Genomic DNA, 17,477 nt, shown 5'->3' with positions numbered 1-17,477 from the left:
GGAGGTGCAAAAGGAAAAAAAGAGCACCAAAGGCTTCGTTTCTTCTTACAGATATCTTAATAAGCTATTTTACCCAAAGGAGATATAAAACAAAAACATCTAAGTTCAGAGCTCTTTTTCCCATAAATGTTTATCACTTTCCCATCACTCCTTAACTCCTAAAGAAAACAAAAGGTTATATGAGAAATCTTTCTTATTATTTGAAAGCAAACAAAAATACATTATCCAAAGGTCAACCAAATCCCGTACTTCACAGGAAGAAGATACTACAGAGCTGTAAGATCTTGAATCCATAATCAACGAAAGATTCACATTCTTTTCAAAGCACTTCTTCAGTGTGCTGTTGAAAAAGTCAGAATTGAAAGGGGAAAAAAAACCATCAACACTGGTTTTTCTCTATTCGGCCCATTCCCAGGACTTGCCAGAACACTGCTATTTCCTTTCTAGCTTCCAGAAGGATGTCAACGGTCAACACAGTTTGTTTTTTCTATCCCACTGACAATGAAGTGGTTGGCCTGGTGCCGTAAAAGGCAAACAGATTTTTTTAAGCTTTGTGACCATGGTAACCTCGTTCTAAGTGCAAATCTCACAATGTGGGAGATCTTCTCTTAAAACAAACAGTGAGCTGATAAACTTAAGTTCTGCTGTCTACAGAACCTACACTATAGTAAAGCTTGCTAAAATCCCTGTTTCCCTTACCAGAATTATCCAAATACTTGGATAAATAAGACAAGAAGGAAGCCAAGAGCAGGGAAGCTCCTCCGTGGTAAGCAGTAAAAGAGTTACTCTATCTCCCAGATCCCTCTTGTTTGCCCAGCACACTCAAGTGGAAGCAGGGACACTGGTTTGTGAGTACCACTGTTACCTGGATTTCTGCCTCCCAAGTTTTAATTAAAACCTGGTCCCCTAAGGATCAAGATTGTGAGGGACACAACCACATGAAAATGTATGTGTGAGTGTTGGGTGGGAGGGGATAGTTAAGAAGACCACAGAAGACACAAAATGACATGTATCCGCCTCCTATGTTTGCTTAGGATCCTAAACCAGTTTCAGACTTGAGTATAATTCACTATACTTTATGTGAGTATATTTCTAAACAACAATTAAGGTTTTAAAGAATTAAATAGATATGTATTTAAAATGGTTATGGTTTTCAAAAAGTATTCCATGTGTCCAACAAGAAAAAAAAATGAGTATCTAGCATGTGCTGGATACTCTGACCTGCTATGAATTTAAGCAAATGGGCCGTGGTAACTGAAACCATAGATAGTTATCGTCACAGGATTTTTCATCACCTTCTAAATAGTTCACTTTAAACTCCTATTCACTCAACTTAAAACACTCAACAGCTACTTAGTGTGATGTTCTGCTTCAGGTGAAAATACTGGTTAACTGTCCATACCCTACATGGAGAGGCAGAAGGTACTGCTGCTAAATATAGAAAACACTTGTATAGCACACTGCAATAGTATCTAATGACTGATGACAGACTGTGAAAAATAATTTACCCTGGGTATTTAAAATGTCAGGGAAGCAATCCAAAAAATCACAGTCTACAGAAGAGATTATGTCAATGATTGATGAGGCTTTTGAATTCAGTGAAAGTATTTGGGAAGTCCAGAAATGTCATAAGAGTAAAAGGATTACAAGAAGAAAGGAGTATGACCTAGTGTAGGTGTCATTTACTAGAGCATCAGGAAACTATAACAAGCAATACAAGTAGTCAACAGTTTTATCATTTTCATTGTTTGGAAATGTATGCTCTCATTCTTGAATATTTTTCTATGTTGGAAAACAGTAAAATGATCTGGAATACAGAGAAATCAATCACCCATTCTGGTATCAATTTTCTGCAATATTAGATAAACAGAATGGGGTTATGTTCAGATAACTATTCTAATTTCATCTTCAAGGTCCTTATCACTACATAGGGTTAATAAGACCACAAAACTTGAGAAAATACACTCCATAGATGGGCTCCAATCTGGACACTGATTATACATATAAAATGTGATGCTTTCATGGCTGATATTAGAAAAACCAGAACACAGTGAAGTATGAAAGTAGACCACAAGCTCTTAACTCATTGATGTGTTTTAGCTTAGGTTTGGATTTTTTTTAATTGGGACTACAACCAAGTAGAAATAGAAAGTCCCTTTGGACTATCCATCCTAAATATTATTTTATTCAGTAGCTTTGGTTAATATTCTATTTTGATATGATTTCAAACTTAGAGGAAAGCTGAAAGAATAGTCCCCAAAACTCTCATATTTTTTACAAAGATTCACCGATTTGTCCACAATTTACCCCATCTGTTTCTATTCTCATTCTCTCTCCCCCTCCACAGACACACACACACACACACACACACACACACACACACACACACAATTCGAGAGTAAATGGCACACATCTTGCCCCTCTTCCCCCCCAAATATTTCAGTATGTATTTCCTAAGAACAAGGAAGCACCTGTATATAACCACAGTAAAATTTTTTTTAAGATTTTGTTTATTTGAGAGAGAGAGAGAGAGCACAAGCAGAGGGAAGGGCAGAGAATGAGGCAGCCTCCCCGCTGAGCAGGGAGCCTGATGTGGGGTTCCATCCCAGGACCACGAGATCATGGCCTGAGCCCAAGGCAGACGCTTAACCGACGGAGCCACCCAGGTGCCCTTGAAGTTACTGTTTTTGTTACTTGTGTGTGCGTGTTTTTTTTTTCTTGTGTGGTTTTTGTAGCCTGTCTCTGCACTTTGTTTTCCTCCCTGCTAATCACCAGCATCCAGAACAGTACCTAAATATTTGCATTGATAGAACAAATACTTGCAAACTCTCTGATCAGACCAATATTCTCTACAATATTATATATACACATCATTGGATTAGTAAACTTTTCCTGTAGTTAAACAACAAAACGGTTTAGCCCAGCTAAAATCCCCATGACTGTATAGAACCTTAAGCAAGTTTTATAGATTTGCAACAAGTTAGAGTCTCCTGATTAATTGACCATCTAAAACAATAAGCTTAAATATGACATGAAAGCAGAAAATAATGACAAATTAAGAGAAGCCAATTTTTAAATGCTTGGAAGGTTTGCATTGTTCCTTTTTATTAATATGTAGGACCGAGAATCAGAACAATAAAGAAAGGGTATGAAAACAAATAGATAAATGAAGAACAGTGTGAAGTACCAGATTTGCACATAGAAGGGAAACGTGTCAGATGTTGCAGGAAGTACACAGAATGAGAAGCAACGGAATGAAAAATCAGAAATTGATGGCAATCAGGGGTATTTTCACTCAAAATGTTTCTGGCCTCCAGTCATTCCGTTCAGTAACTCCTAAAAATCAGGATCATTTGTCACTGCTCTGCTTGTTCTGGGGCTGAAATCCCTCCTAGTCCCTCCTTTGTAAAGATCCTTAAATGACTCTGCTCTAGGAAAGCTTGCAGACAAGAGTGAACTTCTCTTTCCCATGGCAGCTGCAAACTCACCCTCCTGCCCACTTTATCTCCCCCTAGGCCAACTCTATCCTCTGGTGATAGGATTTCTAGTTCTATAACAGGAGAGAAAAAGGTTACTAAAGCTGGCATTTTACTAAATCTACATGTGACCAACAGTTTCTGACATTAGATGAACAACCTACCACACATCTTCACAAAGCTAATGTAGGATGAAGAGAGGGAGAATTGACCCTTCACTCGTACGTCCACTGAGGCAGAGACAGGAGAACAATCAGAAAAAAACATGGTATCATAAATGTATAATATACAAATGGGGCAGTGGAAACGATCAGTCCTCAGCATCAAAAAGATCTGGCAAAGGAATAAAGAAAGGGGAAAAAGAAAGCAAGCTTGACTAGATAGAGCAGAGAGCATCTAGCAGGAGGCATTAAAACTTTATCTGAAAGATAAATGGCAGAGAATGGAAGCAGGACTCCAGCTTCTCTTTAGAATTCTGAAGCAGAACTGAAAGTCCCAAAAGAGAAGCAGAATAAGTCAAAAGAACTGAGTGGTGTACTAGGCAGCAAACTCTCTCAGAAATAAGACAGAAAGAGAAACCCAGATTCTAGAACACTCAGCCAGCAAAGATGTAACTCGGTACCAAATTCCCTACGAATTCAACAAAATGCCCTAGGTACACTTGCCCAAGAGCAGGGTTAGCCTTGGAATTAAAGTATCAAGGAACCCAGCACACCAGAACTCTCTGAGGAGCTTACTTTGAAACATATTCTGGTCCCTATCCTAGACCTGATGAACCAGAGTATCTGGTATTTACAGAGTATACAGTGTCTGCACGCTGGTTTCTTTGTTGTGTTTTTGGTTTTGGTTTTTGTTGTTTTTTAGTTAATGTTTCCAGATGATTCTACTGTACCATCACTAGAGCAATCCACTGTTTTAGACTCTGGAGTAGAAATTATCACTTCTGGAAGTAGGACTCAAATCAAAAGATGCAAAATACATCTCCCTAGCAAAGGCAAAAGCATAAATTCGTAAATGTTAAATAAAAGTAGATTCCTTCAGAGTTGGCTTTTCTTCTTTTTTTCCTCATCTAGCTCTAGACAATGTTCAATCCTGGCCAATGTGTAGGAGTCAGGAATTACCTCAGCACCCTTGCTTATGAATATCACATCTGCCTTTTCTTCAGCTGACTGCTATCAATACTCTGTTGGTTTCTTTTTGTACCTGTCACTAACACTTTCCCTTCTTTCAAGTAACACTCTACCCATGCACCATCCATGATTCATTGCTTCTGTGGGGGACTCACCACAATGGCTCTTCTGATTCCCATTTTTTATGTGGGAAGTGATGCCCAATCTTTTGTAGTCCCCAACATTTCTCTCCCAACCAGATCTGGATGGTAACACTGGTGGGCAACAGGGTACAGGCTGCCTACAAAGGCTCTAATAAAATTCATCTATATCACAGAGAGCTAGTATTTCCAGCTCTATATCTTCTCTCTCCACACAGGGAAATTACCATTTCTTATTTCAAAGTTAAGACTAGAGCTGGTCAAAATACAAGACAAAAAAAAAAAAAAGTAGGATAGGCCAGAAATTGGAATTTGGGGCTCAATCATGCTACATCTGAAATGGATCTCATCTCACTCAACCTATCATTAGAGGTAACAAAAATAGGCAAAGAGGACTCTAAACTCACCTATAAAAAATCATTCACAATCCACAATCCTCCTTAGATCCCCACATGGAAAATAAATCCTATGGGAATCTTTAACTGGACAGGCTCATGAAAAACAAATCAAAAGAGACTCATATTTTTGCTTTCTAAAAATAGACTAACAGTGAGATAATAATTTTTACCATACATAAAGAGCCTAAATTTGAGTAACATTTTTATTGTGACTCATAATACTTTACTCACGAAATTAAATTAAATAGCTCCAAGAAATGCTGTCAAAAACACTTAAAACTGACTATAGATCTAAGCTCAAGGCAATAAGAATGACTACTCATCTAGCACAGAACCTATGATGTTTGAATTTAACTCTAATCTTAATTTTCATTAATTTTCAGGACGATTAAATAGTATGTTATTAAAATGTATGGTTCAGTCAAGAGTTCTGTATCAAAGAGCAATGAAAACAGAACATAAAATACTAAAAAAAAAAAAAAAAGTAGACCTACATGTAGATATGACTAATCTGATGAATAAGACGCACCTGGGTGGCTCAGCTGATTAAGTACCTACTTTGGCTCAGGTCATGATCTCAGGGTCCTGGGCTTGAGCCCCACATAGGGCTCCCTGCTCAGTGAGGAGTCTGCTTCTCCCTCTCCCTTTGCTCCTCCCCCTACTTATGTTCGTGTTCTCTCTCTCTCTCTCTCAAATAAATAAATAAATAAATAAATAAATAAATAAATAAATAAATTTTTGAAAGATTTTCAAATAAAATCTGATGAATAAAAGTCATCAAATCAAAAGCAAAAAAGTGAAAGCAGAAGAAGTGGTGTTCATTTGAGTGAAAAGGCTCAGAACACAGTATTTAGATTAAAAAAGGAACTATGGCCAAATCACTACAAAATGGGTGCAAGGATGGCAACCCAAATGGGCTCTGAGTCTGACATAGGAAATGCTATGCACTCACATTCCTCTTTCTCACACAGTATGGGAAGAATAAGCTTCTTCCTAACTCAGAGGGAAAACAAAAAGAGCCATTGATTCTTTCTAACAGAGGCAGTAGAGAGGTCAGTCAACAAGGCCGCAGAATCTCCTGTGGGAGCCTCACAATCTTGTCTCCGTCCCTACACGCTAACGGGGTGACCCTCTGCGAGCAGCCTGACCTTCTATGCTTCCATTTCTTCTGCTCTAAGTCAGACCTAACTTGTTCCCATATTAGGAATGTTGCAGATACAAAATGGAAGTGATACAATCTCCTGAGAAGAGTAGTGGGAGATTGTTTAAGAGGCTTGAGAAACTTGCTTATGAGAACAACCTAAGAAATAGGAGATTTAATTAGGTGAATGACTCACTGGCCACAGATAGCTTTGAAAGGAATTCAAACTACAACCCTCTGGGGGGCTGGAGACACATAAGATATTAAGACTGCTTGTGAGTATCTTCAATTTTGAACACCTTCAACAAATAGGATTTTACATGATGTCACTTAATTTACACCAAATTCCTAAAAGATTTCTAACTAACTCTGCTCCAGGAATTTATTTTTAACAAATAAAAGAAAAAGATTCTACTTATTGGTACCATGGACAATTTCTGCCATGATTAAGAATTTTTCAAGCAGTTGTCTATTTAGTCATAAGATCTTGAAAAGGAATGACAAAACAGAAAAACAAAATTCTTAACTCTCCTTTGTATATGTTGAGAAGACAGCAAGTGCTGTATATTAAAATTTCAAGGGAAAAAAAATAAAATAAAATAAAATAAAATTTCAAGGGAAAAGTCACAGCAATTAAAAGGATGAAAATCTTTTAAAAAAAACCTGAAAATACTAATTTCTGGATAGGATAAACAACAAATGGTACAGCCACTTTGGAAGATACCTTAGTAGTTAGTGGTTTCTTACAAAACAAACAAAGTGTAGCAATCACACTCCTAACTAATTAGAAAACTTAAGTCTACATAAAAACCTGCAGTTGAATGTTTACAGCAGGTTTATTTATAATTACCAGAAACAGAAGCAAACAAGTTGTCCTTCAATAGATGAATGGATAAGTCAACTGTGACATATATGTATGATGATACACTCAGAGATAAAAAAGGAATCAGCTCTCAAGCCACTGAAGTAATGTATTAATCCTAAATGCCTACTGCTAAGTAAAAAAATAAAAAATAAAAAAAGCCAATTTATAAAGTTTCAGTATTGTGTGATTCCATTTATAGGACATTCTAAAAAAGACAAATCTACAAAGAGGCAAATGGATCAGTATTTGTCAGGGGTTTAGTGCAAAGAGGAGGGCAGGGCTAAATGGGTAAAGCATAGGGGATTATTTTTAGGACATCTCAAGTATTTCATATGATACTGTAATGGTAGATAGGTGATACCATGCATTTATCAATACTCATAGAATTTTCCAGCACAAAAAGTAAACTTTAATGTATGCAAAATATATATTACATATATAATATGTATATTCATATATGTATTTAGGATATCAAAGAATTACATGATAGAATTAAGAATGTTATAAAATAATATAACTGTATCATAAATATATGAAAAACACCTCACTGGAAGTGGTGGAGGAGAAAGATGTGGACCTAAGTAACACCAGAAATGAGCGGAATCTCTAAAACTCCGTATGTAACTTCATACTCCAAAAATGTACATTAACACTATACTCTGGTTGATAAAATTTCCCCCATGGGCATACATATTAACAATTCTGAAACAATTATACCTGCACACTATAAGCCAACAATTAGCTAGACAGATGGGATGGCTAACAAGAGCCAAATTTCTCAATGGTGTAGTAGGAGGTTATAGACAAGGAAAGGGGAAAGGGTTAGAATGATCCATATGATTGGATCACTATGGACTCACATTTAGCATAATATTGATGTAGCAGAACACATAGAGAAATATTTACAGACAGGCATATACACAAGAGTTCTATGTATTTTCCTGCCCTGTCAGCTGAGAGGGCTAGGAAACAAGAATACCCCAATAGCAATAGTACTTCTAATGTCCAGATTTTGGGTTCTTTTTTTTTTTTTTTTTTTTTTTTCAGATTTTGGTTTCTAACACTATCCTCCAATAAAAGGAACCATGACTCCTCGGATAAACAGCTGACTCTAGGACTGGAGCAGAAAATACACAAGATGAGCCTGGAGCATCTCATAGCACTAGAAAGTGAGGAAATGTTCAAAACACACACACACAATTATGGGCATGTGTCAAAGTACACATCAGATAACTCCCAAGACTTGACCAGGACTCCTCAAAACTGTCAAGGTCATCAACAACAAGCAAACTCTGAGAAACTGTCACAGAAAAGAGATGTCTAAGGAAATATGACAACTAAGTATAATATGGTATCTTGAGTGGGATCCTGGAACAGAAAACAGGGAAAGACCAAAGGTATCTGAATAAAGCATGGAATTTAGTCAGTGATAATGTATGAATACTGGTTCATGAATTGGGACCAAAGTAAGATATCAACAATAGAAGAAAGGAGTATGGAATATATGAGAATTCTGTATACTACCTTCACAACTTTTCTATAAATCTAAAACTATACTTAAATTAAGTTTGTTTAAAAATTTAAGGTCAAAAGGAAAACAAAAGCCTACCTACTGAAAATTTCAGAAAAGACAATAGTTTGAGGAATTTAGGATGTGAGAATTTGCCCTCCCATACAAAGAAGTGCCAGGCAAAGTTAGTAGTGGCTAGGAGACAATGCAATAGAGATGAACAGAGATGACAAAAAAAGGGGGAAAAAGGGAATAAAAATGTCAGTCATGATTTTCCAGTAAGGAAAAGAAGCTAAGTGTGGAGAAATCCAAATGGGATAAGGCCAATTATAAGATTCAGAAGAAAATGCTCCTAAAATAAAAAAGATTATGTATGGGAGGAGAGAAAGCACTTCACATCTCTGTTCAACATACTTGGATCTTTTAAAACTGATCTACATGAGTGAAGTTTCCGTTTCTATCAAAGCATTTATTTTACACATATTGGAGCTAGTGTCCCCCACCCTCCACCTCCCCCCACCCCCCGAGTGGTCTCATTCTTTCTCAGACCTACCTGCCATATCTAATCACTTCGAGCAATGTATGCAAGCAGAAAAGGGAAAACAAAAGTTCTTTCCAACTAAAATAGACCCACTCCTCAAGACCTTGGCTAGGAATTATGTTGTTAATTCATATTATTAAATGAGATACTATAACAACTTTCCTAATGAGATACTGTGACTGAGTTCCTAAACTTTAAAAGGCAACATCCATTAAAGAAAAAATCAGTGGCATGAGAATACAACCATCTAGAGGCTTTGTGCCCCACCCACGAGGTCTAACATATTAAGCCACCTAAGTACCAAGATTAGTTTGAAATCTTGTAGCCAACAGAATTGGCATATTGTTTATAACAGCTTAACTGTGAAACCTTGTTTGTGTCGTGAGGACAAACACATCACCCTTCATTTGCATTGCCAACACAAGAAAGGAAAGTACCATTTCTAAACTGTATAAGATCCAAATTATGAAGAAACTGTGCTCTCCTCAGTACCAATGAGAAACGTTTGGGATACTACTTGTCACATACAAGCAGATATTCCAAGAACACTTTCGAATAGTAATAAACGAAGTAAAATATGCACAGTTCACAGACCCAGAAAGACTTGTGCAATTAGCAATAGAAATGTGATGGCAAGTCAGTCTCAGTCCAATGACTCTGGAAGGCATCATAAAGCCCTGGAAAGGACCAGAGAGGGGTTTGGAATCAGACTGATGTGGGTTGAAATCCTGCTTCTGTGGCTTCTCATCCATCGCTGACAAAGAAACCTAACAAGTTAACATTTCAAAGTATCCATTTCCTCACCCACAAAAGTGAGCAATCTAGACCTCAGAGGCTGATGCAAACTTTATTATGTGAATATTCAATACTAAGAGCAAACGCTTGTGTAGCATTTGTTATTAGGCTACCTTCAGTATTTTATATAAATTCAATTATTTTGTTTTCCTAACAACTGCAGGAGGTATGTAGTTCTATTAGCACCATCTTACAAAATGAGAAATGCAAAGTATGGGAAGGATCAAGTAACTGGTTCCAGTCCATACAGTCATGAAGTAGCTGAGCTGCACATTCAACCCAAGTAGCCTGGATCATTTTAGCTCCGAACCACTAGTATATTATAATACCATTATTAAATCAATTAATTAAATTAAAATAAATTAAATCAACTAAAGAGAAAAATTATCAGTTACCAGTTTACAGTAACAAGAATTATATTAGTAGAATTTATTTATCTGTTGCTATTGATCTTAATTCATCAATGAAAATGGTAAGTGGTTATTGCACCAACTAGTTCTCCAATATTCTAAATATGTTAAACATAGAATTGTTTAGTGAATTGGAGTATGTGCAAGAGTTATCCCAAAAAAACCCCCAAGGTAATCTTAACCCTAAGTAAAGCTAACTAGAAGTCTGCTAAATGCACATTCCAAATCATGATATAAGCCAAAAAGCATATGCAATTTAACATACAAACAACAAATTATTGATTACTTTTTAAAAAGCTCTATATCTGCTAATGATTCTGGAATGGGTGGCACTTTATATAGAGAGCTCTACATTCAGATTATTTTAGACAAAAAATAAAAAAGAAAGGAAGAAGCTGTGAGGTCTAAGTCCCAAAGGCCGGCTCCTCCACCCTCCTCATTAGCACTTTCCCAACAAATACCTCCCATGACATCACTCTGATTCCGACTTGAGATGTGCCATGGTTTTTTTGGAGACAGTAAAGCCCCATTCTCACAACAACCTTTAAAAGAGAGAAAACTTGAATGAATATTCTTTCGCCATTCATGTCCTTGCAATTACTTAGAGAGAAAATGCACTTAGCAAAGGCAGCATGCAACTAAACTTTGTGAATACTTGTAAATAATCAGTACTTCCTGAAACAGCAACCCCAAGTTTGCTCTCCATCACCAATAAGTGAATTACACAGAGCATTCATTCCTGATTTCCATCCTACTGTGCATGGACTCCTTTCCTACACCATCTCCTCCATCTTACAGCACCAGATGCTCTACAACCACCACACCCAAAACCCCTCAACAGAAGTAAAACTGGTGAGAAATGAAACAACCCCACCAGAGTACAGGACCAAACTTAAGGCCACCACATTAACACCTCTTTTTTTCTATCTCCAAGGCTCAAAGGGGGGCTGTGGCGTTGGCACTGCTCCAAGGTGATCAAAGCCCTGGCACCCTGTCTATTTCGGGAGACACACCACTGAGCCCTTCTGAAGAGAGGAGGTCACGAGCACACGGAAGCAGTTGGGCTGTCTGTCCATCTGTTGTCAAGCATATCCTGAATGTCCCAGACTCTGCTTAGATTGACAAGAAAAAGCCAAAAGAAAACAAACCACTTTAAATAGCCAAAACCCTCATTTATTTTGCATTGCAATCTGTAAGGAAACTGTGCAATGTATTGTCTTCCCTTAGCTCTGCCTCCTCCCTCTGTCCCCCAACATCACCTAAGGCCAAGCCACGGGACCAGGTGGTAACACTTTAGCAACAAACACAGAAATACGATATTGACCCTTTAATGCTTTCTCACAGATACTCCTTTGTACCATTCAAACATTACAACATCCGAGAAAATACTCAATGTTGCACCTAAGAACATAAATGCATTTTACTATTTAATTGAATCTAAAAATGGGCTTTGCAGATAACAACTGGAAAAGCCATAATTTTTCAGACAACTAAAATTAGATCATTTTGGTGAATAGAAAACATATCCCAAGTAAAGCAGTAAATTTAACACAGAAAGCCTCCAGCAGGGAGGGCAGAGTTCATGACTATCTCTCTATAGCCTTTTCCAGAGTTTAAAAGCCTCTTTGGAGAACTGTCCTGCATTAACCACAGGGACTGCCAGAGCACCAGAAAGAGGTGAATAGATGACTCTGAGCAGTCTGTCCTTAATATCCCTAATTTGTAAATGATGAAACAAAAAATAGCAACAACCAGTTTCTAAGCCAACAAAAGAGAAATAAATGGCAAAATGTTGATCTGGAAACAATTCTGTCCCATTACTAGTAGGGGTATGAACCACTCTATAATGCACATGTGTTTCCAGGGAGTCCTAAGGAGGAAGCGACAACATATATAGGACAAAAAGTCAAACTGGTTTTCCACAGCAAGATTTCTCCCACTCTTCAGGTCCATCTTTTCACTGCAGGCCAACCATTCAACTCAAACTTCAACCTAAAAAGCCAGCACATGATCAAACCCTTGAGAGGAGTACACGTTAAGCTGATGGATATGGTCATTTTGAAAGAAGAAAAGTTGGCTTCCCTAGTCCTATTTTCTGACCTAAAGACTTTAAATTTTCCTTGATAATAGATGAAACATAAGTAGCCTAGAGATGAGTGAACATATTTCTCAACTCTACCACAACCTCCTTGTTGATTAAGAAGACAATAGAAATATGTATTCCCTACCCCAATCCACCCATATTCTAACCATGCTCCCCAAAGGCAATGAATATAAATCATATTGTGGGAAAATTACCTTCTGGAAGGATTCCAGGCATCAAAATTTCTCTAAGCCTGGTTGAGACTCTCTATGCCCAGGCCAAACTCCCTCACTCAAAAGATGGCTTCCTTTCTCGTGTCATGTTTTTCTGTTCATGGAGTTGATTGATTCTTGCATTCTCATAAATGATTGCACAGGAGAATTTAAATGTCATTTTAAAAGAGAAAATCTAAGCAAGCCGAGACCAATCATAGTTCAGTGACTTGTTGAAAACAAAGCTTTCATTGACTCTGATCAGTAAAGCTGTTACTTTTATCTTTGGCCAGTCTATATTGCAAAGAGTCATGGAAAGACATTACTCAAAAGAGAACAGCTACCTCTTAGGTATATAATCACCTGTCAGATCCATGCCAGTTGCTGATCAACAGATGGCAGGCATTTCATTTTATTCTTCAAAAATTAAAGTTTTATGAGATTATCCTTTTTACATTTTAAGAACAATTCATTATTACTAAATAAAGTCTAATTTCTCTTGTTCATTAAAACCACTTTCCCGGGGGGATCCCTGGGTGGCGCAGTGGTTTGGCGCTTGCCTTTGGCCCAGGGCGCGATCCTGGAGACCCGGGATCGAATCCCACATCAGGCTCCCGCTGCATGGAGCCTGTTTCTCCCTCTGCCTGTGTCTCTGCCTCTCTCTGTCTCTCTGTGACTATCATAAATAAATAAAAATTTTAAAAAAAACCACTTTCCCTAGTATCCTGCCATTCTCTTGCCTAGAGAAACTTCATATTCATGAAATCCAAACACTGTTGTAGAGTCACCTTCTAAATCATAAGCACCTCACTTAAAAGCACTCTTCCCCTAATACCACCAGGTAGCATCCTGCCTACAGCAGATCTCACTCACTATTTGATCTGCAACTCCCAGCATCTTGACAGGCAACGAAGCTGTACTAGGCCTACAGTTTTCCCCTGTGGTTACTGTGTCCAGCTGTCGGATCTACAGTTTGTGGGACTGGGGCACACCCAAGTACAGATCAGTTCAGAAGCCTTTAGCACTCCTCATAGATTTATCATGAACATTTTCTACTCCCTCTCATTGGCAAGGTGGGGAGGAGGTGAGGAGATGTGAGGGGCAGTGAAATATTTAAAAACTGAGTAAGTAAAGAATCGCTTTTCAAAATAGTAAACTTCTGTCTGCCAAGATTCTCATATATCCCTTTAGTGAGGCATCATCTCTCACCTCAACCCTGGAAAATCACATCTCAAGAGAAATGTTACAGATGGAGTTGAGTTTTTTCTTTTTTCTTTTCTTTTCTTTTTTTTTTTTTTTTTTTTTTGTCATTGAGCTAAATTTATTCCATTTAAATGCCCATCATTTATTGGAGGTTAGGCCTTCTTATTTGCGGGGAGTTAAAATGTCCCTTATTTTATAAAATGGTGGCATGAAAACATTATCACTTTAACAAATTATCCTTACTTGCCAAAGTTAGCAACCTTATTTTGGTCTTTTTTAAAAAAACTGATGCACAATTCTTGAAAATAAAAAATCAGAAAGCTATAAAGAGCTCCTGGGTAATGCCCAGTCTCAACCTCCATTTATTCTCATCCCTGCTCTTCTATAATAATTAAGTTTACTAGAGTAAAAGGACATCCCTGCAGGTGCACTAAGATTGAGGTAAGTCCTTGGGCTTCCTTTCCACTGTCCATCACTCTCTTGCCTGTATTATTGACAAACTGCTCTTCACAAAAGATCCATGTTCTTAATACAGAATTTTGTGTTTACCTAGGATAAGAACATTACCAATGGATAGATGTCATCAAGGCTCAAGTGTAAAAGGGGTCAGACAGATTTAGAAAAATCTGGTAGACTCATAGTTTGAGGTCCTGGAATCTGTAGGAGGGACTCAGACGTCTCCAGAGAAAGCATTTACTCTAAGGGTAAAGAAAGTCAGGCAAACAAGTTTGCCCCAGTCTTCATCATCTAATCCTGAGGGAGAGGGGATTCTGAGTTCTATGTGGAGTCAATCACTAAGATTTGTTGTCCCTAACAACCCCACAAATCCCCTTCTGAGTAATAAGGAAAAGGGAAGATTCCAAATAAATTGAAAGAACTTTTTGTGTTTTTGTTGTTATTGTTTGTTTGTTTGTTTGTTTGTTTTTACTAAAAACCCATGTTAGACATGAGGGCAAAATATATCCCTGTGATGATATCTACTTTGAGTATAAGTCAATATAGCTCTCACACACCAAGACATCGGATAGTAAGATAGCACAGCTCACTCATGGTACCTTAAAGCAAAATGACTCAGTGGCTTAAAACATCACTCCTTAGCTGTGTTGGGAGCATCCAGAAACATTCCCCTTGTCATAAATACTAAGATCTTCAAGATGGATGGACACAGACACACACACACACACAAAGACCTCAGTAGATGAGCTCCCTCACCACCTCTGAGTTGTTGAATCTACTGTGAGTATATGTGAGCCACTCTCCTGCTCCAACCAGGGCCTCTCACAAATAATAGAGGGATAATATTATTAGAAACAATAAGAGTATGGGCTCAGAGAGGAAGATCCCTAACTTCAGTTGAGGTCAAGAGCCAGAAAAATATGGATCACAGGAGGCTAATACCAACACATGAATTCCAGGATTCCCTGGAATGTGAGCATTCTCATTATTATGTGTTTCAACCTCCAAGTAAATGGCATGCATGTAATTTGCACTTAAACATCTCAAAGTCAAAATTAAATCACTCTTCATTTGCCTTGGCTTCTAAACCTCCGATCACTAGTACTTTCCCCTTTTCTCTCATTCTCTCATATAAATACGTAGTTAATATACCGAGTATATTAGCAGTGCACTGAAGAATTCCTGGGATGTCTTCCATTTCCTCTTTGTTGGAATGGTCTGCATAGAAGCATCTGTTAGAGATATTGTGGAAATTCCTTTCTGCATCCCTGTAACTAAGAAGAAAACAAAATTAGCATATGGAGAAAATTTTTAAAGCATCTGCAAATGCACTTGTATGCATACACACACAAGCACACGTGGTCTGTGCCCCTGGCATAATCGCATTTTTATATAACTGAAGCCCTTAGACACCATTTTTGGCATAAGCCGCCACTAACATCAGCATTGGGCTGTGGCTGGGAACTAGAGGCTGTCATTGATAAAGAAACTGAATGTGACAAACATAAATGAAGAGAACCAAAATATCCATCAGTTTGTACTCCCAAGTGTTTCCTTGTTGATGTGCTTCAAAGCCACAGGTAATCTGTTCCTATAAGGAAGATACCCAGCAAACACCCTAATTCACAGTACTTATTTGGTGCACTAGCACTGTGCTAAAAGTAGACACGTCTTAACCTCCCTCACAGTTGAGAAGATAAGCAATATGGGTGCATGGATAACAAATTAGCTAAGGAAGTATTTAGAGTCTGACAGAACTTGAATCATGGTCTTACCATTGTCTATCTATGAGACTTGGGGCAAGTGACCTCATCTTTATGGGCCTAACTTGCCTCCCTCATAAAATGGAGATCCTCCCCCCACCCCTCACCCCACCACCCCCAGAGTTTCTGCAAGGACAGAATGAGAAAATGCCTGTGTCATCAGATGTGGCCTGGAACCTCTCCAGTTGCCCCTGGATTAAAGCTAAGGCACCAAGGTTGAAGACGATACAGGCATTCCCCAAGAGTAGCTGTTTACATCAGAACTTAAAGTAATAAAGTCACTGCTAGCTAACAGAAGCAAAGGAATAAAAAGAATTTGAAAGGCAATCCTCAGAAGAGTAAATAACTGGTCTAGGATGATAGTGCTGTTGTCATTACTCCCTGGGTATTGCATTCCACCATGAATGTCTGCTGAGGTAGTGTAATTCCTGAGTGGAGAGAGAAGGTTTCAGAAAGAGTTATCAATAGGGAAAAGAAAGAAGAGAATTGGAAACAGCCTACGATGCCTCCATTGGGCAAAAAATAGGAGTTTCCCAGGGGTGAGGGAGATGGTAGGAAAGAGAGACATGTCTCCACTGTCTCCTCTCCCTGCCTTCCCCATCTAGAGGCTGCCAGCAGGAGACAGACCCCACAAGCAAGACTGGAGTGCAATCTGTGGGGCCAAGAGTGCAAGCATCTGAACCAGTCAAGGCAGAACTCACTCAGGCACCTCACTGAGGGCACCACAGAGAAGGCAGGACCGTTACAACCACTGGTGAATCAAAAAAGGTTTCTGCCATTTTCCATTTTACTCCTGCCTCATAACAATACACAGAAAGGGGTGGCCTGGACCATCGGAGTGAAAAAACGCAGGATACCCCCTCTACACTGCGTTCCCAGTGCCTCAGGCCAAGGCCTGATACAGGCAGACAGAGGAAGGAGGGGGAGAGTGGATATGGGATTGAAGATGTGAACCTGTCTGGAGTGGACTTCAGACTCCCTGTAAGTTTCCAGAAATCAGGGCAATCTACCCAAGCTAGCATCAAAGAGGACCCATTCTCGCATGTTTGAAATGACTGGAGAGAAAAACTGATGGGGCCTCGTGTTTGCACACCTCAAGGAGATCAGATTCCAATAAGCCAGGGTGGCAAATACTGCAGTTCCCAGAAGGTAGGAAACTCAATAAAAGGTGGAATGGGGAAGGCAGTTATTAAAAACAAATACAGGGTTATTTGTAAAATTTAGCTCCCTCATTTTAACTGGAAATATAAAGACAAAATAGTTTTTCTCATAACCTCAATTTCTTTTTCTGTAAAATGAGCTTTATACAATGATCTTAGGAAATAGATGGTCAGAATTACAAAAAAAATAAGAG

The 17,477-nt window shown here is 38.4% G+C and overlaps 1 protein-coding gene across 1 annotated transcript in view; it reads right to left on the bottom strand.

The window, feature by feature from the left end:
• Positions 1-17,477, bottom strand: part of GUCY1A2 (guanylate cyclase 1 soluble subunit alpha 2) — a 319,325-nt gene that overhangs the window by 264,090 nt on the left and 37,758 nt on the right. Inside the window, exon 3 of the mRNA XM_072729914.1 lies at positions 15,513-15,634. Within this exon, the coding sequence (XP_072586015.1) occupies positions 15,513-15,634 (122 nt within the window). The remainder of the gene's footprint in view (positions 1-15,512; positions 15,635-17,477) is intronic.

The sequence above is a fragment of the Vulpes vulpes genome, chromosome 12 (assembly GCF_048418805.1).
Source record: "Vulpes vulpes isolate BD-2025 chromosome 12, VulVul3, whole genome shotgun sequence".
Taxonomy (NCBI): domain Eukaryota; kingdom Metazoa; phylum Chordata; class Mammalia; order Carnivora; family Canidae; genus Vulpes; species Vulpes vulpes.
Note: the sequence above shows the minus strand (reverse complement) of the source record. Positions and strands in the feature narration are given on the sequence as shown.